At 37.5% G+C, this 24,449-nt stretch overlaps 1 protein-coding gene and 1 long non-coding RNA gene across 3 annotated transcripts in view; one reads left to right on the forward strand and one right to left on the reverse strand.

Annotated features, from left to right (window-relative positions):
* The window catches only part of lhx5 (LIM homeobox 5), a 96,799-nt gene extending 76,481 nt beyond the window's left edge, over positions 1–20,318 (forward strand). Inside the window, exons 1-5 of one of the 2 annotated variants that reach the window (XM_055180506.2) lie at positions 9,866–10,514; positions 12,471–12,694; positions 13,894–14,171; positions 16,423–16,588; positions 19,287–20,318. In XM_055180506.2, coding sequence (XP_055036481.1) covers positions 10,342–10,514; positions 12,471–12,694; positions 13,894–14,171; positions 16,423–16,588; positions 19,287–19,651 — 1,206 coding nt within the window. In that variant the 5' untranslated portion in view covers positions 9,866–10,341 and the 3' untranslated portion in view covers positions 19,652–20,318. Of the gene's footprint in view, positions 1–9,865; positions 10,515–12,470; positions 12,695–13,893; positions 14,172–16,422; positions 16,589–19,286 lie in introns of those variants that run through there. The other variant, XM_055180507.2, reaches the window with a different exon arrangement.
* LOC129423967 (uncharacterized) overlaps positions 1–24,449 on the reverse strand; it is a 54,075-nt gene that overhangs the window by 25,105 nt on the left and 4,521 nt on the right. The gene's annotated exons all lie outside the window — the stretch shown is intronic.

The following is a 24,449-nucleotide window of genomic DNA, read 5'->3' on the forward strand; positions in this document are numbered from 1 at the left end:
AACATCAACATTTTGGATGACATGGTGGTGAGTAAATTATCTGTATTTTTTTAAGAAAATTTACTAATCCTTTAAGTTACATTTCGTATAAAAATGAAGAAATAACATTCTCATTCTGAGACATTCAAATCAAGAGTGAATGTTGCTGTCCAAATGCCCAAACAAGTCTTTAACTCACAGAGTGTTTCCTGGTATGATGTGGCCTTAAAAAAGTCAGTAAATTAATTTAAGTTGTCAGATCAGCTCCCTCTTTATGTCATGAATTTGCCATTTAAAGGGAAGTGCCAGTGGGGGGTTGGCATTAACCAGAAATCTAAAGGGCATGTCATTAATCACCATCCAATATAGGTGGGAACACTGACCGGCCACTGTATCCACATGTAACATAGAGCACATTTGCACAAATAGCATATCACAAGATAATCTAAACTGGCGAGATGGTATTACAGTAGCTACTTTGTGCCCCTGCAATGTTAAAAACTTCATGCCAGTTCTGAATTAATCTTTTAAAGCAAGGTTTTAATGCAGACCTAGAATTACTCCAGAATGGCTTAAAGGAGCCATGGCATGAAAATCTGACTTTTTCCATGTTTAAGTGCTATGATTGGGTCCCCAGTGCTTCTATCAAACTAGAAAATGTGAAAACGATCAACCCAGTAACTTCGTTTTTGTAAACCATTGTCTACAAGCACATGAAGAAATAGGTAATTGAAATTTGTCTCTCCTTATGATGTCATAAGGAGCTCTTATTATAATAATACCACCCCTACATCTGCACTATCCAGCCACAGCACTGCCATTTAGTGCAGAGAAAAGCACAATTGAGTTTTAATTGCAACAAACCACCATCATTGTGATCAGTGTTTGAATTTCATCAGCTCATTTGCATTTTAAAGGCCACACCCAAAACGGCACATTTTTGCACATACCTACAAAGTGGCAATTTTAACATGCTATAATAAATTATTTATATGGTATTTTGAGCTAAAACTTGACATATGTGCTCTGGGTACACCAAAGATTTATTTGACATCTTAAAAAAGTCTTGTGCCATGGCCCCTTTAATATGTTGGGCCACCAGTTGCTATTGATAAATTACCAATCTTGATTTATTCTGATAAAATATTTCCAAAGCCAGAGAATAGTCTAGTCTCAAAGGTGACACGTTTATCCTTGTGTAGATAAAAACATGCTTTACTTGAAAAAGCTATTTCACATTTTCATAAACAGTACTGAGCCTGGCACAATAGTGGCCATAGGTTGTTTTCAAACTATTCAAAGCAAGTTCGTCAAAGGTAAATTATAAAGTTTTGAAAGAAGTAATAAACTAAGGACATTCAAAGGTACTTGGAAACCATTTTTTACACACATAAAATGCTTAATGTGCCCAAAGATGGTAAGAAAAAATCCTATTGGTGCCGTTTAATGCTGTTGCATTACTGTCCTTGTTAACTAACCTTAGGGCATGTTAAAGGAAAAAGCAGGTGGCTTGTTTTTATTTGATCGCACATAATACCAAAGGCTAGAACTTGAGTTTTGTCCTCACTTTCCTGGTGTCAGAATTTTCAAGGATTCACATTTACACACAGAAACACGCGCACAAATGCACAGACTTTCTTAACTAGACCAAAAATGTACTGAGAAAACACCCCTATATACTACATACATATATATATTATATATATATAATGCATCTATTGTGTGCATCTATATGTGGGTAAGGAAGGACACGCACTTACGCACAGACAGCCTTGTGGGCACCATATGAATATTTAACAGTAGCTTCTCTCGGAGCGCAGTGCCTGCCAGTCATTGTCAAATAGGACTTAATCTTTTCAATTTCTGGGTGCAAATATTCACACTGGCTGCTGTTTGTCTGCCCCATTAATGAGCCTCTCCCCCATAATCCTCAGCTGCTAATTCAAGTGGCTGCCGGGGCGACCAGCCAGGGGAAAGCAGGGCACAACTACACATACACAGTTCAGATTATACCTTTCTTTCTCTCTTTATCTCACACTTTCTCTGACACTCCGTCATCCTTTTCACACATAAATAAAACATTTTGTAATTATGTATGTTCTGTTTCTTGGTTATTTCCATCCTTATTCTGTCCATCAGTGTGCAATGTGCCCTCATTGTGCCTTTATACAGTATCTATTTATACTCATTATGTATTTTTCTCTTTGAAGTTTACTAACTAATGCTGGAAAGTAAAACTAAAGGTGAACTTCATTTATTTATGCGTTTAGCAGATGCTTCGAAGGGACTTGCAAATAAGAGAGCATTGATTGTTTTGTTTAAATGATATTTAATTTGTTTTGGGTGATATATTCCAGAATAACAGTTAGATTATTTACTATTTTAAAAATTTAGGAGGATCAAAATATTTAGCATTGTTTTAAATAGGCCTACACTTGAAAAATTTGTTTCAGTCATATTCGTCCTCTTCCCAGCATGCACTGTCACATTCATTTTCTCATGTTTAGTGATTGTAATGCCATTGTAAAGTGAGATTGTTATCCTTGTTGTGTCCCCTGTTTTTGAGATTGATGGTATTTTGGTTATAGGTATCCAACTGTTTCTCGAATGCGGAAGTAAGTGATGTGACGAATTTCCTTTCAGGTCCGAGACTTCCGTTTTAATAGCCAGCCGGTAGAAAGCAGTGTAGTCGGAGCACGCACGCATAAAACACGATTTAAACAGCTATTATTTACTACACCTGACATGTATGAACCAGTGTGAGGATGAAATTAAGTGGCTTGATATATGAAGATATTTTCAATCATTTCGTGTTGTTGATTGGAGGTGACGGGTCTTCAATGCGCAAATATAAAAGCAGAGACCAGTATCTTTACAATGGGAAAGTCAGTCAAGTGTTTGTACATGGAATTTACCAAGACTTTGTGTTTTTAACTTTTTAGGGGGCGGGTTTAAAATGTCACAACTGTTCTTCTGGTGTGAAGTTTTTTTTAAAAACGGCAATTTTTAATTGACTTGTTTATGGCGACACGTCAAGCTTCACGCGGTCCGACACAGTCAGCAGAATCTTTCTAATTCAACACATTGTAAGTTATTTGAACAAACCATAAAAAACATATTAAACTACTACATGTATTGAGTATTGTTTTCGTTTTATGAAAATATAATTACATAGCTTCTTACGCACTAGGTGGAGACATGAGCTTATGAAATTATTTGCTTACTTTATAAAGTATTTGCTTTTTCATTTAAAACGTACGCGTTTACACATTACGAATTATTATAAACATTAACTAAGCAGATTATGTTGTATATATTTTGTACTGTAATCACATTTTTGTAATAATATATAGTAGCAGAATAAATAAATCAGCATATTTTTATCAGCATAATATTAGTTGTTTTTAAGCAATTATTGTATTTATTGTTTACTGGTAGTTTCTATGAAAGGTTTTACTGGATTTGTAAATACAGAGCATGTGCGCCACATACACATTAAGTTCTTGTGCATGGATTATGGTTAAAACAAATGTTTTGTAGAGATTTACTGCGTTTGTATTAGCTATTATGGCAACACCTAACTGCACAAATTATGTTGGTCTTCTTGAATTTCATAATAAACATTAAACAGCCAGTCAAAACGGCACACTTGTGTCCTTCGCAATAGACTACCATTATCTTTAGTGGCTCACCGGAAGTCATAAATCGAAAAGCTCAAAGATGGCGGCACCCACATTTACGTCAAGAAACAGGTGGATAGGATTTCATGTGATGTTGCAGGTAGTTTGCGGCAACCATTTTACTCTCAGTAGCGTAACATTTATATTTATACAATAAATGTCACTGACTTGTTCCAAACCTGTATACATTTCTTTGTTCTGCTGAACACAAATGGAGATATTCCAAACAGATCTGGGGCACCATTCACTTCCATAGAATTATTTTTCCCAACTGAAGTCAATGGTGCCCCTGATCTGCATGGTTACAATCATTCTTCAAAATATCTCCTTTGCATTAAAGCAGAAGTTTTGCACATTTAAAAAAACATGAGGGTGAGTAAATGATTTTGAGAATTTCATTTTATGTGAACTAAAAAAATAGGAATAAAAAATATGATGGAATTTAATGGGTACTATCAGCTGTGTGTTTACAATTACTTCTCATAATATCTTCTTTTGTGTTCATCAGAAAAAAGAATTTCATACAGGTTTAGAACAACATGAGGATGAGTAAATGATGACAGAATTTTCATTTTAAAGTGAAATATCCCTTTAAGTAAGGACAACTGGAGCCATGCAGACGGTTGCCTTTTTTAAGTTGTGCTAGCCAAAATATAAGCAGATCGTTTATTAGGCCAGTGGTTCTCAAACTTTTTCAGCGTGCGGCCCCCCTTGTGTACGGTGCATTCCTTTGCGGCCCCCCAAAGAAAATTTTTGTAAACGTAAGATTTAAATTGTTCTAAAACTTAACATTTTAATTAAGCAAAACATATTAAATTATACAAAGTATTGCTGTTGGTTAGTAGCCTTATATTTTTTAGGTTTAATTACACAGAGTTCATGATAAATTTATGTATTTCATAACATTTCATAAAACTGGGGCCCCCTGGCACCATCTCGCCCCCAGTTTGAGAACCACTGTAGGCTACTGATCTGAATTCAGTATTGATGTTAAACAGATGTATTTTCATTTCCTCATGTGTAAAGTTTTAATGAAGTTATTATTACTAAAATCACTCTTGAAATGTTATGTTTTTTACATTTTGTGCTCCATTATCATCATTCTTTGCCTAAGTTAGATAAAGATCTTATAACCAGAGTTGTTGTCCGTTTTCTCATCACCTCACACATCTGACATCCTCCTCTTGCCAACACAGTATTTCTCTCCATCATGCTAAGCAGTCAAAGCCATTTAACTAAATGCACCTTTAGCCAGTCCATTAGTGTGTTATGGGAGGTGAGGGGGTCCTGGTCATGGTTTCTGACCCCCTCCCAAGCTTTTCTGATTAATGGTCTATATGAGGGCAAAAGCACAGCCCCCCCACTCATTACCTCATTAAGATGGACCAAAGGCTACAGGTAATCTCTCTCATCATGCTTTAGTGACAGGGTCTGTACCCTATACACACATATGCAAACACTTCCTGCAGGCATGCAGTACTTTTCTAAATGGATACAGACTGTAACTACCTTGGACATTTTACAGTTATGTGCAATAATACATGGATATAGTCTGTGTGTGGATCAAAAGACTACCAATCTTTAAATAATCTGCACTGAGTAACTTTTTGCTAATTTGGTTCATATTCGATTGTTAGCATAAACCTAGTTAGATCTGTGGCAATTTGGCATTAACACAACTCCTCAATGCTAATGTAAATATAATAGGGATAGTTCATTCAAAATATAAATTTCTGCCATCACGTACTGTACATTCTTAACTCGGATGGTTTTCTTTATTGGAACACAAAAATGTTAAGTAAAATGTCTCTATTTCATTACATAAAAGTGCTTCCAAAATACATAATGCAACTTAGTGCATTCATGCTATACATTTTTTTTTAATCAGCACTGTATGTGTGATCTCTCTAGAATCAAACCCATGACCTTTGCATTGCTGACAAAATGCTTCACCAAGTGAGCTATACAGAAACGCTGTATTATTTAATCTGGAAATCTGACAGTCCATGTCTATGCAATATCTAAAGTTCAATGAGATTTTTAACCAGCTAGTGTGAAGCAAACTCTAACTGTTTGGCTGCTAATAAGTATCTCGATGTTTTGGCAGGTGCGATAGTGTTATGAGTGTGCGTGTATTTATACTCATCAGGGCAGGGGTCTCACATTGGTGTTTTGAGGGTAGTTTGGGTGTTAATGGAGAGAGCTTTGATTAGAACAGATAAGTGAGATGGACAGGGCTGTCGATAAAAGCCCTGTGAGAATGTTAAATGTGTGTGTGTGTTTGCGTGTCTGCATCTACTCCACACAGCCAGATCAACTCTTCAGAGAAGTCTTGGTCAACAGACGCACACTTCACTTTTTCTATATTCAAACACCCTCACGTGTTTTTGCACATGCAAGAATTAACACGCAGATGCATGCATGTAAGCACTGCAGCCCCCTCCATCGCCACCCCACCCCGTGGTGTCCGACTGTGTGACGGCTCCCCTGACGGGCAGCAGTAATGCCCTCTCTGATCTCTGTGAAATTGCCGGGCTGCTTTCAGCAGCTGAGTACTCGCTGGAGACAAACTGCCTTTTAATTCCCAGCGCCAGAGGTGAGAGAGAGGGAGGCCCCTGGGACAGCTACCAATCAACCATCCATCACACTGACCGACCCCCACAACCGCATCCCGGCTCGTGGCCCCCTCCAGGCCTACCCCGGCCTGCTGCCTCAGCCCTGGGGAGTCATGTACCCCTTTGGTGGATGGAGATGGAAGGTGGAGGGAGGAAGGAGGGGAAGAAATCAGAATGCTTGAGATGCCTGTTCACCTCTTCTCCCTTCACTTCTACCTTTCAAGACTAATGGCACTGTTGGCCGAGATTGTGTCTGTGTGTGTGGCAGACTTGGTGGAATGTTGTATGGGGTAAAACATGCTGAGATGGCTTGGACCCTCCAGGCTGATTCTGGCAGTGAGAATGGAGGTCTGTGCAGGGGAAGTGGAGGTGTGCCACTCATCGTAATGTCTCAGGGGAAACATGTTTTGAGTGGACCTCATTTCAAAGTGTGTACGCTCATGTTTCTTATGTCCATTTGCATTACATATTACCCTCTAGATTGCTTTGCTTGGATTTAAGGTTTTAAACCTTCTATGTAAGTTTATATTCATTCATTAATATAACTAATTTCATTCTTCTTTTTTTTACAACGTATGCGCTTTTAGGATGCAAAAGTGTGCGGGTTTGTGTATGTTATATCCTTAATCTCTCCTTTCTTGTTTCTTTGTGTGTTGTTTTTATTTATGCTAATGGTTTGTGTGTATATGTGAATATGTGTCCATTAAATAAAGCTCATATAAATGAGGCCTTCAAAACACTTTCAGACAGTAGTTTGTTGGTAAACTGCACAAAGAGAACTGAACTGTTTTATCTTTTATGCATGTATTCATGCGTTATTTATGCAAGGCAAAACTAGAGATCAGACTTGCATGATATCTTTGAAAGACAAGCGCAGTCTTTTAGCCCCATTGTAGGGACATTTGCTTTTAAATGGTTCCCACCTACGATAATGCTTTATGCTTTTATCTGTTCAATTTTCATTTCATCTCAAGTTATCAAAGGTTTCATAATAAGCCAATCCTCCAACTGTAAAATCCATTGAACGCAAAAACTATTTACATTTATTCTCATAATAATCGCCTGCAGGGTTTTTCATATGCTTGCCCATCACCAGCTATACTTTCATAGATTTGATGTAACCAAAACGCACAGTTACTCTCATTGTAACCGTCTCACAGTGCATGTGTTGACATAAAATAATGCCTTTCTGATGTACTTTTTTTTTAAATTGCATGTCAAACTAAATAAAGCATGTATTACAGCAATCATTTGAATTGGACGAATGTATTGAACCTATACAAAAATAGTTTATTATTAATAGGTTAATAATAATAGTAATAATAATAATGTATGTAGCCTAATTACAAAATATAAATTAAATTATATTTGCATTATGTCTCTTATGCACCAAACGCTATAATAAAAGCAAGGAGTATATTGGGACATTCACAAGTCCCTACTGCTGTTTTCAGCACCTTGGACAGTTCCCAATGTGTATACAGGTGACTCTGGATTCGACCCCCTTTTGTTTGTAAAGCAGACCGCAGCTTCTTTATCTAGTACTTCATACTGTAGCCTATTGATTTCCAAAATAAAATAATAGACTGTCAAACAAACCGTGCTTAAGAGTATCCAATCCCAAATGTTAGCTTTCCCATGCCTGAAATGATAACGCATTGGTTACCGTATAAAAGGAGGCAAAACGAGAGTGGGGAGGGTCCATGCAGGTGTCACATGAAATCAGCTTTTAATGAGTTGTTGCTTCTCCATACTTACACGTTCACGGCGTATACGGAGTTTTGTGGCGCATATGTGTACGCGCGCAAGCTGTGGGCTGAATCGCTATTTAACCAAAAAGACTCGACAAGGTTAGGCCAGCCTGTTAATGGCTCTTCTGTCGGGGCGATTGTAAACAGATGGCACCTTTAATTTTAGCATTTAGCTATTTAAAAATATGCAAATGACTGGAAGTAGCCCAGGCGTGCATTTTACTCATATTTGCTTATTCGCTGAGGGTAACGTCAGGGGGAAAACTGAGGATTTCTTAAATGGGAAGTCAAGAAAACAATACTTAGTGAGAAAATAAATAGCGTGGATCGCGAAGGGATTAGAAATGTAAGCGAAGCCAAGCTCGCTCCCGTTGTTGCCTGCCAAGAACAGCGGGGGTCCCGAAACTCGCCCTCGGCTCTCCTTTTCTCCAGCATGAAGCCCACTGGCATCCTCTGACTCCAAATATTACCAAACGCTATTCACTACTTAAACCCTGCATGTTGTAAAAGGATTATTAAATTTATCTGACACAGAGGCATAGACATATCTATCGGATGGATTGATAGATAGATAGATATAGACAGATTGCTTTACTATTATTAATTATATTATTTATTTATTTTTTTGTTGTTGCTAATAGTCCAACGAAAAAAGTATATTTAATCAGTGTGTAGTACATTGGTTACTATGTTTGCGTTCTCTTTCTAATCCGATACACTAACACAACTGTAAACAATGTGCTATTGTTTACATGGGGAGAGAGAGAGAAGCAGGTAGGCAGACCACGGGTGGCCTGATCCGGATTTATTCCAGGGATCGGACATGCACAAACCGTGAAAACATAAAATGATTCAGTCTGGTTTAATATTACCACAAATATATCGAATATAAAATGATTATTAGGTTGATTTTTTTTTAAAAATAATGGAAAAATGGAAAAAATACAATAGTTAACAAATTGGTTACGCACCAAAATGCCTATACTTAGACTGTATAAAATCATTTTATTTAACGAAAATGTAACAATAGTAAAGTAAAAACATTGTGTATTTTGTCACTAAATCCTTTAAAATATAAAAAAATGTAGAATGCATGCTTTGGTATAAATCAGTTTGCATTTCCACTGCTAACAAAATGATTACCTGGGTAAATATTTAAAATCCCTTCGATTTGTGGCTACTTTGTCAAACCGCTGGACGATCCACCACAAGCTATTGATGCGAGCCAGTATCTTAATCCAGTGCATTTCCCTGTAAATAGGTTTATGCATGAGAAAAGAGCGGAATCCCCCCACTGCGCATACACAAATCACTCCTACAGAATTAAGAAGCACTGATGGCTATTTGGATTCTCTACAATGCACTTTAGACTTTTCTATATAGATATCATGCAAATTATTGTTGTTCTTTTTTGCATTTATTTCTAACATCTACAATTAATTACTTACTGGTATATTGCCAATAGATATTTTGACAGCAATAATAAAAAAATTCACCGATAGGTCGTTGACATCTTTTATAAAACAAACTAGTCTCAAAAGCATTGTTGAAGAATTTAAACAGCATTTTCCTGATGTCGCTTTTACATATGATCCAGGTTTGGTGAGGCCATGAGGCCCGTCCTTAATAAATTAACTTCTGACTACATTTAAGAAAAATGTATTTCGTCGAATTCAAGTTGCAAATTTAGCATACAAAATAATACGTCAGTAAAATAGTAAATAGTTGGCTTTACTACCATCAACATTTAGAGACGTTTTAGCAATCCCACTGTGGAACCTTGAAGAAAGTCTGAGAGCACCAATATTTAAAGCCGTTACCATAGCAACTCGTCAGTGATTGGCTACAGCGGCGCAAGTACAAGAAAAAAAAACGTCACGAAATCTGAATACGGATGCTCGAGGCTCCCGCGAACTGAAACACAGTGATGCAAAAAGTGTCAGCGTGAGGTGAGCGCACCCAAGCAGGTGGACCGAGATCACAAAATAAACAGGCAGAGAAAAATTAAAGGAAAGGTGGATTGCGTTCAAACAGTGCTGGAAAGTCCTTTTCATAGGCAAGCTTTGCAACGATTACGTTTTTTTTCTGACTGGCAAACTGGATATCTGGATGCCGACAGGTATAATGCATAACAATCACGTCCGGAGTGTTTACCTCTAGGCGTGGTGGAAACTCATCCTCAAGACGGAACATTTGTTCTGCTGTTGCCCCCCTCTCCAAGAAGCCAAGACGTTGCTCCGCACAGATTCGTGTGGCCCCAATCCGAGGCGCGGTGCCCGTTTGGGAAGGTCGGCTCTCGGTCCCCTCCAGGGCGGAATGATGGTGCACTGCGCGGGGTGCGAAAGGCCCATTCTGGATCGGTTCCTCTTAAATGTTCTCGACCGTGCATGGCACGCAAAGTGCGTCCAGTGCTGCGAGTGTAACTGCAACCTAACAGAAAAATGCTTCTCGAGGGACGGAAAGCTCTATTGCAAAATTGACTTTTTCAGGTAAGATTTTTGGGGCGCTTGGGCTGCCTCATCTCGTCAAACTTCTGGACTAATCCTCAGTTGAAGAATGTCATGTAGGATTTACCTACCCTTGTTTTCCCTCAATGTGGATAAATCTGAATTTGTGGATTAACCTGCCTTAAATGTGTAATGTGCTGTAAAACCTTTGATCCTGCCTAACATCGCGTCATTCATTAATAGCTTTTGATTGATGACCATTCATCGCTTTACTGTATTCACACACTTTCGGCGTGTGAATTGCTCTTGAAGCTTTTGAGATCTTTAGTATACACATGATCGTGGGAAAGGTGATTGCTGCTGAATTTGAAACATTTACATTTAAATGTTTATTAAACTCTATAACACATCCTTATATTTAACACATAATTATCATTCCCATTTAAGGGCATTGTTATTTAGCGTTTGAACCACTATTATTGGTTATTGGGGTTGCAATCTGGTGTCTATAATTTTTAACAGTTAGTATGCCTGCTTAGAAATAATTAATTTATTATACAAATACATTTTTTTATTTTAAACTTGCTTTAAGGTCAAAAAGCGATGCAAATACAGATTACATATAATTTTTACAAAAAAATACAGGATAACAATTTTGTTAACGTTAATAATATTCGGAAAATATAATATAATTCAAAGACTCTCTGAAATATTATTATACAGTAAGTATTTGTGCAACACTAAAAAACGCCCAACATAACTTTTTAAATGGTCTATAGTATCTTAATACAATATTTAAATTAAATAAAAATAAAAAATGTTATGCACCTAAAATAATAAAGAAATAAATACAAATATTTAATAATAAAACGTGATAAAACACTTATGTTGCATATACCTGCTTGATGTTGTATATACCAAACAGGCTGCTTATTTACTTGTATCAGTCGTTATTATAAGTAAATTAGTTCTGTCAGGTTTTCTTTTAGTTTACATTTTACTGAGCTATTTAATGTCACACAGTGTTTAAGCTTTCATACGTGCCATTGTTATCCCAAACGGCCTTGACCATCACGTTCTATGGGGCCCATCCAGCTCAGTGCTTGAATGTGAAGCCATTAGTGGGGCGAAACAGTAATCACCCGTAATGCGTCCATTTGTTGTGTAAGTAGTGTTATGGCCTTTCACTGGGAGAGATGCATTTGAAAAGCGCGAGAGCGACTCGATACCATAACAAATGGGGGAAGATTTAGTACATTAGTGTTAAAATAAACCCGAGGGGAGAAACAGAAGATCGTGCGGCTGACGTGCTTTACTCCCATTTCGGGCTAAAAGTCACGACCAGCCTGTGTACCTTGTTTTTCTCGTTTTTTTTTGTCATTGAAATATGAATTCAACTAACACCTATTTGTTTTAACAAATTAGGATAAAACGGGCCAACAAAGCAATACTAAAGGCGGATTAGTTCTCATTTGCAGGCTGCATAAATAAACAAATGCACGAAAATCAGGTTAGGTATAAATGTAAATAAACACACACGTGCTTTAATTAGGATACGTTGTGTTGAAATTTTACTGAACAACAGCTTACTGTCATATTAAGTTTAGCCTAAATAATATTATTATTTGTGTATTTGGGTGTCATCTGTCTTAACACCTAGAATGAGGCTTTAAACGCCTTTATTATTTATCCTAATCCTATAATGTGACTTAATTTACAGCGTGTCGACTTCATCTTAAGCATTTTGCCAAATGCCTTCAGAATGATGCTATGGTTTATTTACTTATTTTTTGCTGAATATTGCTGATTTGTAGTTAAGATTATTTATCTGACGCATTTATTATTCAAAGCGACGTACAAATGAAATAATTTAATATTGCGTCCTTTGTATGACTTTAACAATCTTTTCATTGCTTTTTGTGCTTTTCAAAATAATTGTTTATTTTTACCATTCATTTTATTTAAATGTATTTTTAATTCAATGTATGTCCCTTGCAGGCGTTTTGGTACGAAATGTGCGGGCTGCTCGCAGGGCATTTCGCCCAGCGACCTCGTGCGAAAAGCGCGCAACAAAGTGTTTCACCTGAACTGCTTCACGTGCATGGTGTGCAACAAACAGCTGTCCACGGGAGAGGAGCTATACGTCATCGATGAAAACAAATTTGTGTGCAAAGAGGACTACATGAGCGCGAGCGCTATCAAAGAAGTCAATTTAAACTCAGGTGAGAGAAACGACTGGAGCCGAGCTTGGATGAATTGTGTGTTCTTGGGGAGTGTGTGTATGTTTTACCGGGGGGAAAATAGGAAGAATACAATATATGAATGCAATGTTAAGCAATATATTCAAATAAGATGTGCTAATTCTGTGCATTTTTGATCACTGCAAATACATATATATTTTTTTACATTTACTGATATCTACTTTGTAAGGTAGCCTAACGTGCACTGTGTATTTTAGATGTTAATTCATGTGAACGTGAAAGTAAGCCTAAATGTAAATTGTCTGTTGTTTAAACTTAATTTAACGTGTGTTTCCTTACCATTTATTTATTCGTGCCTCTATGAATGTGATACCCACGAGTTTGTTTCCCCAACACACCGATGACATCATTATCGCCTCCACTCGTGGGTCAACGATCAGATTCATTGATCAAACAAATTATCATTTGCTCAAATTGGTGAAAAGCTAGTATTAATTTCATAAATGCAAATTTGTTTGGAAAAATATATACTACACAATTCCATTTTGTTTATTAATACAAGATACATTTTAGGCTGTCTCCAATATAAATATATTGCAAATATAATGTTTGGTCGTATTTGGGCGGATCATGCCATTAAAAAAATACGTTTTTTGTATTAAATTTTAAATGCGAATTGTAATGTAAAATTAAACTGAACAGGCCTGGTTACAATTTATTTACGTTGCAATAGCTCATCGCCGTTTATGTAAGTTTTCTTAAGCACTGTTTTGGGTCCACCTATGGAAAAATGTCTATAACTCATTTTCCTCAGCCCATGCGTTCTTGTCAGATAAACGTCTGTAGTCGTCTATCCCCGTTTCTCAGACAATGACAAGCTGTTATCAAGCACAGCAGCCTGTCCCAAGAGACATCCAAACCTTATTCCTCCGATATTTTTGCAGAAGTGAGGGGATGATTCACGTTCAGATCTCTGCTTGTTTTCTCTTTTGTTTCGTATTGGAACCAGTTTATGTCAATGCAGCCCCGAATGCCCCCTCGATTTTTGTGCGTCAATACGCACAAAACAAGAATTAATTCCGAGTTATTTTTCTGTTTTACAGAACAAATAAAAATGCAGATAAATGTCAATATTGTATAATTATGCTTACATTTGATTTAATTTTATTTTTTTGCATTTGGGCTGATAAGTCTCTATTTGATTCTTCATCATATCTCAGTGTCGTCATGTACGGACCGAAGTTTATCACCTGACCTGCCGGACGCGATACAGGACGACACGAAAGAGACGGACAATTCAACATCGTCAGATAAAGACACTAACAACAACGAAAACGAGGAGCAAAATGCCTGCACGAAACGAAGAGGACCGCGCACTACCATCAAGGCAAAACAGCTGGAGACGCTGAAAGCCGCGTTCGTGGCCACGCCGAAGCCCACGCGACACATCCGAGAGCAGCTTGCGCAGGAGACAGGCCTCAATATGAGAGTTATACAGGTAACAATACGCGTGCAATTATTATCATTTGAAATGAATTGATTGATTTGAACATATGCACGTGTTTGTGCATTTTTTATTCATATAGAAATCTCCATATATATTTAAATGGTTGGCTTGTCAACTAAATGAGTAACTGGCTGAATAATAAAGTCTGAGAAAATAAATTCGTTGCATGCAATTTTTATCAGATAGCAGGCTCAGCTATATGTTCAGTGACGCGGGGATTGCCAGTTCCTAGAGAAAATGCTTATTGAAAGACATTGGGGCAGTTTCCCAGACAGGGTTTTGATTTATCCAGGACTAGGTCATATAGGCATTTTAGGAGATTTAAGTAGTTTTTACAAACATACCCTACAATAAAACATTAGTGATGTGCATTTTGAGACAAAACAATTGCACTGATGTATACATGTTAAGATCTATGGCATAGCAAGATGTTTTTAAATTAAGACAGGTTAAACATGCATTTTAGGCTGGGACTAAGATAAGCCCTTACAGCAATTACAGACTCCCAAAAATAAATAAAAAATCAGAAATTTAACTCAGGAGGGATTGGTGTAAGCATGGTGTAAAATCTATAAAAATATATATTCAGAAAAAAGATATGAAATATGTTGAGAGTTCTCCACCAGTTTTGCCATAACATAATCTTATTCAAAAAATAAAAAATATTTTATTTTACATGTTCACAAGAAGGACACAAAACAGACTTCTTCAGTGTGTTAACCCTTTCAGTGCCACATAAATCTTTAAAAAATAATTGCTTGACTTGACTTGAGATTTAGCAACAACACAGCATCCATGGATTTATTAACAATAAAGATAACTGCCACCTGCACACCAGGCATCATTCTAGTCTCACATAGAAATCGCTACATATGGCCTTTTATCAAACCTGTTTATCAACATAAATCATTTAAAAACTTGATTCCTAGTGTGATCTCAAACACACACCATCCTTGTCATTTTCACGTCTCCCAACCATCACCAAGAAATCACAACCCTCTCTCAAACCCACCCAGGCTCACTGCTTTGTTTCCGAGCCAAAATGGAGACGGCCTTTGCCATACATCCCCATTCATTTGTTATGTGTTAAATGCGGATTGTGCTCTGTGCGGGGAGCCCTCCGGAGCCATGCCGGTTCAGCAGCATGTGTGTAATCCCTAAGCAACGCTCACTCAGGAGGAGGCAAAACATTTCCATAAAAATGTACCAAACAGTTAGCCGATTGTTCTCAATAGGCAGGTGTTGCCTTTGCCGTGCATGGAGAGGAATGCTTAAGTGGTTTTAGGTAGAGAACATGTTTTGTCTCTCTAACACTCTCAGTCTAGTTCCTCTCGCACTCTCTTTCAAACACGGTAGGATTGTGCCTCCAGAGCAGACTAACTGTTGTTAGCATATATTATGCATTGGCAATGCAGATTCAAGAATGGATGTGTTACATTGTACCATCATGCATAACAATGTCACCTTATGTTACGACAATTCCAAATAATTTCTTGCTCTTTGTTCCTGTGCAAAGCACATATGTAATTCATTTCTATAACTAAAAGGTTATATTTACGTTTTGCTGGCAGTGGCTTGTCTTAAAGAAGCAATGTTTGAATCTGATGAGTCTGATATTGCAGCACACTACTATGGATGGAAGTTATATTTGTAATAAGTTCGTGATTAGATGACATTTGCAATGTGTCAAATAATGTGCATGCATGCACTCGGATGAATGTTGTATATAAATCTCAGGAATGCATTGTGTTATAGCGGAGTAGGTTTGAAGAACATTAAAGTCTTAACAGATATGATCAATTGTCATGCGTTGGTTCTGTTTATGAAGTTATTTTGTTGTTGCATGCTTGTCTTAAAGCTCTATGGTCTGACAGTACAGTATAACTTAATTTTAATGGGAACTAACCATGGTGTAAATGTTTGTCTGTTGGCACTTTGTTAATTTGGTCATGATTATTTGTGTCACTACATTACAAAGATTGGAAACTGACTATTAACATCTGCCATGCCAATTTACCTCATTAAGTTGCTTGTGTGCTTTTAAATATCATTAAATTAGTTTTCCTTGATACTATGATTAGCCAATGTCTATTTTCTTATAATCTTAGTATGTCTTTGATTACATAAACAAACATTTATCCGAATGCCATTGATAAAAGTAAACATGATATTGTTTAGCTTGTGTAAAAAAAGCAATAACATATCTATAATAAACATATCTAAATTCTAATTGGCCTCATAGGTGTGGTTTCAAAACCGGCGGTCCAAAGAACGCAGAATGAAGCAGCTCAGTGCTCTCGGAGCACGACGGCACGCTTTCTTCAGGGGACCGCGCAGGATGAGGCCACTAGGAGGAAGACTAGAGGACCCTGACATCCTGGGCCCTGGAGGATACAGTTACTATGGAGGTATGGAAACAAATGTTCTTCCTCATTCTCTATCTCTTCCTCACAAACACAAAGAATGTACTTTCTTACAAAACCCATATTTACACACAATAATATCTTCGGTCCCCACACACCTACACTCGAACCTCAGGGTTTTTCTTTTACCTTGAGCACACAAAGACTGCGTCTACACTCATACACACTCCTTTTCGGTATCAAGGCAGTTTATCAACCATCATACCTTGGAGGTTTAGAGAAAAATAACAAAAGCTGTCATTTCTGTGCACTGTTGCTTGTGTTGTTCTTTCTTAAAAACCAAAACAAAATATCACACTGTATCACAAAATCCTACTGAGTACACTTGTGAATTGTGCCTTCGGTCCTAATGTGTGTGTTACATTTCAGTTCAGTATCTTTACTTAAGCTCTCTTTGACGTGTTAGGCAGAATAACAAGCATTTCTGTAGCAAATGAATACAATGCATTCAGAACGAGGACGGCAACCATTATACAAGTGGAAATTATCTATACTGTACCTTTAAGAGAAAGCCTACATTCAACATCTTCAACATCCGATTTCATGGGCACAAAGCTTTGCTGATGTTTGTAAAAAGATGGACAGGGCAATCCCAGGCATTGATGATTTGACTATCTATCTATCTATCAATCACTCAGCAGGCGGTTGGCGTTTCTCTATAGTAAAATGTCTTTTAATGATTGATCGCCACATTAAAGTATCACAACTGCAGGAAAAAAAAATAATGGAATCGGGTGGGACTGTTAATGACTTTCTGTAGCACTAATTTTATAGGCCAACTCGCATAGGTGTGCCAGAGAAGATAGACATGACAGTAAAAATTGAGTAGCCTTTGTGAAAATGCTCTCTAACAATTTCTCCGTCTTTATGTAGAGCCGTCCTCTGCTTTTATTCTAGTTTTGTGTTTAGGTGCTAATAAATGAAATGAATGGGCTAATAATTCACCACTCTTTTTTAATATCATTGTGTCACATTCGATGGTGGCACTTCCTTAAGTAAATTTAAAACGCAACTAAATTGTATGAATTCATTCGCTGATGAATGATTAACGAACCAATCATGGTGTAAAAAAGCTTTAACAAACTCTAAATGCTGGGTTAGTTTTACCAGCATTGGGGCAAAAAGGGACAAACCCTATCCGTTGGGTTATATTTGACAACCCAGCATAGGTTTATACTTACAATCCAACAGGTTGGATTCAGCCCCTTTTTACCCAATGCTGGGTTAAAAATAGCCCAGCATTTTTTAATGGGGACATATATATGCTATTATTGGGTCCCCAGTGCTTCTATCAACTAGTGCTGCCTCACGATTAGTCGCGACTAATCATTTGCAGAATAAAAGTTTTTGTTTACATAATATATGTGGGTGTACTGTGTATAATAATTTTTAATAAATACACACACACACACACGTATATAATTAAGAAACATTTGCATGTGTATATACATGTTTATATATAATTTATATTATATATAAATATTTATTATATAAATATATTTTTTTCTTAAAATTATACATGTAAGTACGGAGCCCCTAAAGGGGACATGGAGAAAAAATTAAATAAAGTTTCACGTCCGCACGTGAAAGCGTGTGCGCACATGAAACTTTCGCTTTCACGTGCGTGCGATAGTTTCACGTGCACACGCGATAGTAAACTAAACTTTAAAAAAAATTGTGCACATAAGGTTTCGCGTGAGCACGCAAAAGTTTCACGTGAGCACATGAAACTAAACTTTAGATTTTTTTACTCCAATGTCACTTTAGGGGCTCGGTGTGTATGTGTGTGTATTTATATATACATAATTATTATACACAGTACACACACATATATTATTTAAACAAAACTTTTATTCTGCAAACGACTAATCGTGAGGCAGCACTACTATCAACCTAAAAAGGTGAAAAAGATCAACCCAGTAACTTAATTTGGTAAACCATTTTCTGCAAGCATGTGAAAAAATAGGTCATTGAAATTTGGCTCCCCTTGTGATGTCAAACGGGATCTTATTAATATAATACTGCCACTTAATCTGCACTATCCGACTACGCTGCCATTTAGTGGAGAGAGAGAGAGAGAGAGAGAGAGAGAGAGAGAGAGAGAGAGAGAGAGAGAAATAATCGAGAGCATAATTGAGTTTCAATTTCAACAAAGCACCATCATGGTGATCAAACGCTATCTCACGAGAATTTGTACATATTTTACGAGTTGGCTAATTTGTATTAATTCATACGACCACATTTGTACGTATTTTTGTATGATTTGCCTTGACCCCTGTGACATTGGGTTTAGGGGTTGGGTTTCGTTGTTGTTGTTTTTTTCATGAGAATCATACGTTTCTGCATTAACTTTTATGAATTCATACAAATTAGCCAACTCATAAAATATGTACAAGTTCTTATGAGATCAGGCACGATGATCAGTGTTTGCATTTCATCAGCTCATTTGCATTTAAACGGACACACCCAAAAACGGCACATTTTTGCTCACACCTACATACTGGCAATTTTAACATGTTATAATAAATTATCTATGTGGTATTTTGAGCTAAAACATTACATATGTCTTCTGGGGACACCAAAGATTTATTTAAAAAAAAGTCTTGTGAAATGTCCCCTTTAAGAGTGCAATTCAGGATTTGAGAAGGCACTTATGACTAAACTCCTTTTTTCATCTCATCAGAATACCAAGGTGATTACTATGGTCCAGTGGTCAACTACGATTTTTTCCCACACGGACCCCCGTCCTCCCAGGCACAGTCTCCAGCCGAGTCCCCATACCTCTTAAGCGCAGGTTCCGGAGCCCTTGAGGGCGGCCCGGTCTCTGCTCATCACCCATCAGATGACCAAAGGTTCACGGACATGATCTCTCACGCAGACACCCCCAGCCCTGAGCCCGGCATGACCGGCCCACTCCATCCCAATTCACAGGGGGAAGCCGGCTTTCCGGGAGGTCCTAGCCCACCGTTCCCCCTAGCCAACAACACAAGTTACAGCGGTCCCATGTCCCATCCTGGTCAAGAGATGGGGGAGAATACAGTTTGGTAGGGTTGGGAATTCTGGACTGAGATGAGGTTTGGGATATGACTATGAACTATGGACACTAATGGGACTTTGCATCAGTCTACCTAAACCTCACTCTCCCTATCAGGAGTATCACCTTAGTGCTGTACGTTACTGAGGGAGGAGACCCTGGCTGGTCATGACCAGAACAAAACATATTCACCCAATATTTGGACACAGGACTTTCCATAAATCGAGTGTCAACACAAATGACCACCCTCTCTCCAAAATTAGTTTCTACTGTCAAAGGATAAGTATTGCTGACCGCTCACGATGGTTTGATTCCATTGCCATGGTTTCGATATTATGATTGTGCCATAAACAACATAGCTCAAAGGGTTTTTCTACTGCTGATTAGTAAAGTTGTCAAACTGCTTCCAAATAAGTGAGTATGCTGGTTGCACTGTTGCTAAATGCGCTTGATGCATTTGATTCTGAATGCATTTGATGGTTAAGTTTACTTTCAGAAGAACTAGTACAGCATCTTCACCATTGTTGGCTTGAGTTACTTCCTTTTTTAATATACAGAGGCTCAATATGTTCAAATTTAATGTTATTCTTTCTTTCTGTTTTACAACTGGTCCATATGTAACATATTTGGTTAATTCATTAATTGATGAATTGGTTCATTAAACATTTCGATGAACACTGATTACACCTGTGTTCTGATAAATCTATGCCTGTCAAAACACACTGCACTGCTCACATACAGATTTGTGAATTGTTTCACCCAATCAGTGTTAGATTTGGTAGAAATATGGTAAATTTTTAGATCATGTTTCTCAAGTATAAAACAAGAATTAATGCAGTTTTTTACATCCTAAAATTAAATTCTATCATTATAAGATTTGGTGATGTAATACAGCATACATTTTACTTAAAGGGATAGTTCACCCAAAAATGAAAAAATGTCATGAAATGACTCACCCTCATGTCGTTCCAAACTCATAAGACCTTTGTTCATCTCCGGAACACAGTTTGAGATGTTTTATATTTAGTCTGAGAGCTTGTTGACCCTTCATTGAAAATCTATGTAGGATATAACGGTCCATGTCCAGAAAGGTAATAAAAACATCATCAAAGTAGTCCATGAGACATCAGTGGGTCAGTTAGAATGTGTTAAAAAGCATTGAAAATACATTTTGGTCCAAAAATAACTAAAATTACGACTTTATTCAGCATTGTTTTCTCTTCCGCGTCTGTTGTGAAGTGCATGCGCGAGACTAAAGTCACATGACTGCAGTGATGTCCTCAGACATGTTTGCGAAGTTATTTTTTTTTCAAACTTACAGCATGCGTCTCCTTCAGACTGTAAACGAAGCCTGGGCGCACAAAAAAACAGCTGGGTCGCACCAGATAACACGTCAGCCGCGTCATACATCATCCGCGTCACTGCAGTCACGTGACTTTAGTCTTGCGCATGCGCTTCACAACAGACGCAGAAGAGAAGACAATGCTGAATAAAGTCGTATTTTTTGTTATTTTTGGACCAAAATGTATTTTCGATACTTTTTAACACATTCTAACTAACCCACTGATGTTACATGGACTACTTTGATGATGTTTTTATTACCTTTCTGGACTTGGACAGTATACTGTATGTAGATTTTCAATGAAGGGTCAACAAGCTCTCGGACTAAATATAAAACATCTTAAACTGTGTTATGAAGATGAACGAAGGTCTCATGAGTTTGGAACGACATAAGGATGAGTCATTAATGACATTATTTTCATTTTTGGGTGAACTATCCCTTTAACAACTTATATGAAATAAGGATAACTTCTGCTTTTAATCATCACTCAACCGAAAGTCACCAGAAATATATCTGTGGATATTTTCTCTGTTTTTGAAAATTAGCCATAATTTCAATCATAAAGTCAAACAAAAACACTTTAAACAAACAGATAAACGAACCTGCATCACACAGAGACATCTGTTTTACTCTAAGCACACCACCATCCCCCAGCTCCGCTCGAACCTGGATGAAGGCCTGTGTCTGTGATCTGTCAATGAGAACTTCACAGACGAGCCTGTGCGCTGTTCAACTTCATTTAACCTTCGCTTTAGTACCTTCTTTTGAAAAAAATGTTAATGGAAATTATTTTCAAAAGAACATTGAAGCCATAATGAAGACTCTCCTTTAACAGCTGAGGTCTCTCTTCTCAATGGGGGGAAACAAAAGGATGGACAGGCAACATCTGTGATTTACAGCTACACCCTGAACAGCTATCAGACTGAAAGCAGGCGCCATCTGATGGGCCAAAAAAGAAAAACAATTGTCTAGGCGAACCTCACCTAGGAATAGAGGGCATCATATTTTTGTAAGAATTAATTAACTACAGTTTTGGCAGAGGGGAAAGTAAAAACACAGCCATTTAGGTCCAAAGGGTTTTTTAATTGCTGTATTAGCTTTTAAAGGGATAGTTCACTCAAAAATAAAAATTTGTCAACATTTACTAACCTCAAGTTGTTTCAAACCTGTATACATTTCTTTGTTCTGCTGAACACAGAGGATGATATTTTGAGCAATGTAACCAAACAGTTTTTAAGCACCATTGTCTTCCATACTATTTTTCTTTAATTTCTACAGATTTTTTTTACAGTGTAGTACTACAGTATTACTGGCAACTAGCTGCCAGTAACTTACTGTAGATTTTACATTTATGTTATTTACTGGCAACATTTTGTTTAAAGTTAAATGAACATGAAACATTTTCAGACTTTATCTTCTACAGTAAGTTACTGGCAACCAGCTGCAAAATTACAGTAAAGTAAATTTTTTACAGTGATGGAAGAGTCAGTGGTGCTTCTGTTTGCTGTTTGATTACAAATATCTTCTTTTATGTATAGCAGAACAGATATTTATACAGGATTGTTACAACTTGATGGTAAGTAAATGATGACAGAATTTTCATTTTTGGGTGAACTATCCCTTTAAATCTTTTTTACATACTTTAAGGGCCTCGTTCCTTATTTCTTTTGCACGCTTAGAACTATAAATAAACTGTTAATTTTGTCATCTTAAGCAAGAAAACAAGTCTAGACTGACAAGTCTAGTTCTTTGTCAGTCCAAATGGTTCAATGAAGAACCTTTAACATCCACAGAATCATTCTGTTGCACAAAAAAAGTTTCTTTGTAGTTGAAAAAAGGTTTTAGACTATGAAAAGTAGAGCTGCAATATACATCGGGAATATCGGAATAACGCAAATGTGCGTACAGCAATGGTTTGCAATAACTGAATGATGTTTAATGACATTAAAAAGGTTACGTAGTCAAATTGCTGCAGATGCTATAAGAGAGTTGTGGAGGTTTTCTTTTTCCCAGGAATGTGAAACGTATGTTAGTTATATAACCAAGTTTTATAAATAAATAAACAAACAACTAAATAAATAAATAAATATTTACAGCCCTAATATAAAGGTAAAATTGTTAGGTGGGAAACCAAAAATGGTTCTTCTATGGCAATGCTGCTACCCTTTCAACACAATAATGTATTAATTTAGCTATAAAAAATAATTTAGTTTTAAACATTTTAATGAAGTAAAATACTAACCGTTACCAAAACAAAGCAAAAAGTCCCACCCCGTATTAGGCCTTTACACCGTCAACTTCATAGCAAGTTCTTAGTTGAATGTGTTGTTAGAATTTTCATATAAATCTTTCAGATCAATTCCTATAAATTCTCAGAATGCTTTATAGATATTTTCAATTTGACGACAGGAAATACAAATTAATATGAAACAAAATGATCACTTGAAAAATGATTACTTAGGTTTAAAAGAAACTTCATACCGTAAACACACTTAAGGAATCTCATGTAGTGCGTCTGATGGCTTCTATCACAACAAACGTAAATTTCGCATCCATATGCCTTAACATGTTCTCAAGGTTACGGCTCATATTAGCCATGCATTAACACCCCCACCATCTCAGTGGGCTCAGGTGGGCCTGTGGAGGACCACGCAGGCCCCAATTTTCCCCATGACTGGTTTTAACATAAAGGGTAATGTGAGAGGAGCAGGCACGGGTTCCTCCAGCCCATCTCCTCCCCCAGGGGGAGACTCTGAGCCGGGCTAGATCTTGTGTGCAGCCCCTCCTGTGGTGTAGAACGTGGTCCTCACTACCACCATAGCATTACTGCTTGCCATATCCCTCTATTATTTACTTCTCTTTCTTGTATCTGTTTGCTCCCTGGAGCCCGCCAGCACCATCTTTCTTCCTCCGAGGTAGATCTGAGGTCTTTATCTCAGGGAGGTGAGGAAGGAAAGGGGACCACATTAACAGCACAGCGGCAAGGAGCTCAGGGACTAAAAATGTGTCTATATACACATACACATACGAAACCGAGCTTTGACCGGAGCTTCACGGGCACACTAGTATATCTCGAAAAATCTTTACGGTTTTATTACCCAAATATATCCGTTGTCTTACTTCTGCACATACACTCGAGCGCGCGCACACACACAGCAAAGTCCATTATCACACAGGCCTTTCTGTAATGGATTTCCTTGTTTTGCTTCAGTGAGAGAGGAGAAGAGAAGGAGGAGGGAAGTGATGCCTTCTGTTGTTGTTATAAATCACCTGCTTGTTCTCGCACCTCACACTCCGTCCCATGCTATCCCACAATGCCCCTCTTCACCCGGCACAAAATAAACCCCCCAGCACGTCTCTCTTTCACCCCACACGGTCTCACTGTGTCCCTCCATCACGCCGCTTCTCTCTCTCTCTTTACTTTTTCTGCTTTCCCATCAGTCTTCCATTATCTGTGTCTGCATTAAGTT

This window comes from Misgurnus anguillicaudatus, chromosome 9 (assembly GCF_027580225.2).
Source record: "Misgurnus anguillicaudatus chromosome 9, ASM2758022v2, whole genome shotgun sequence".
NCBI lineage: Eukaryota > Metazoa > Chordata > Actinopteri > Cypriniformes > Cobitidae > Misgurnus > Misgurnus anguillicaudatus.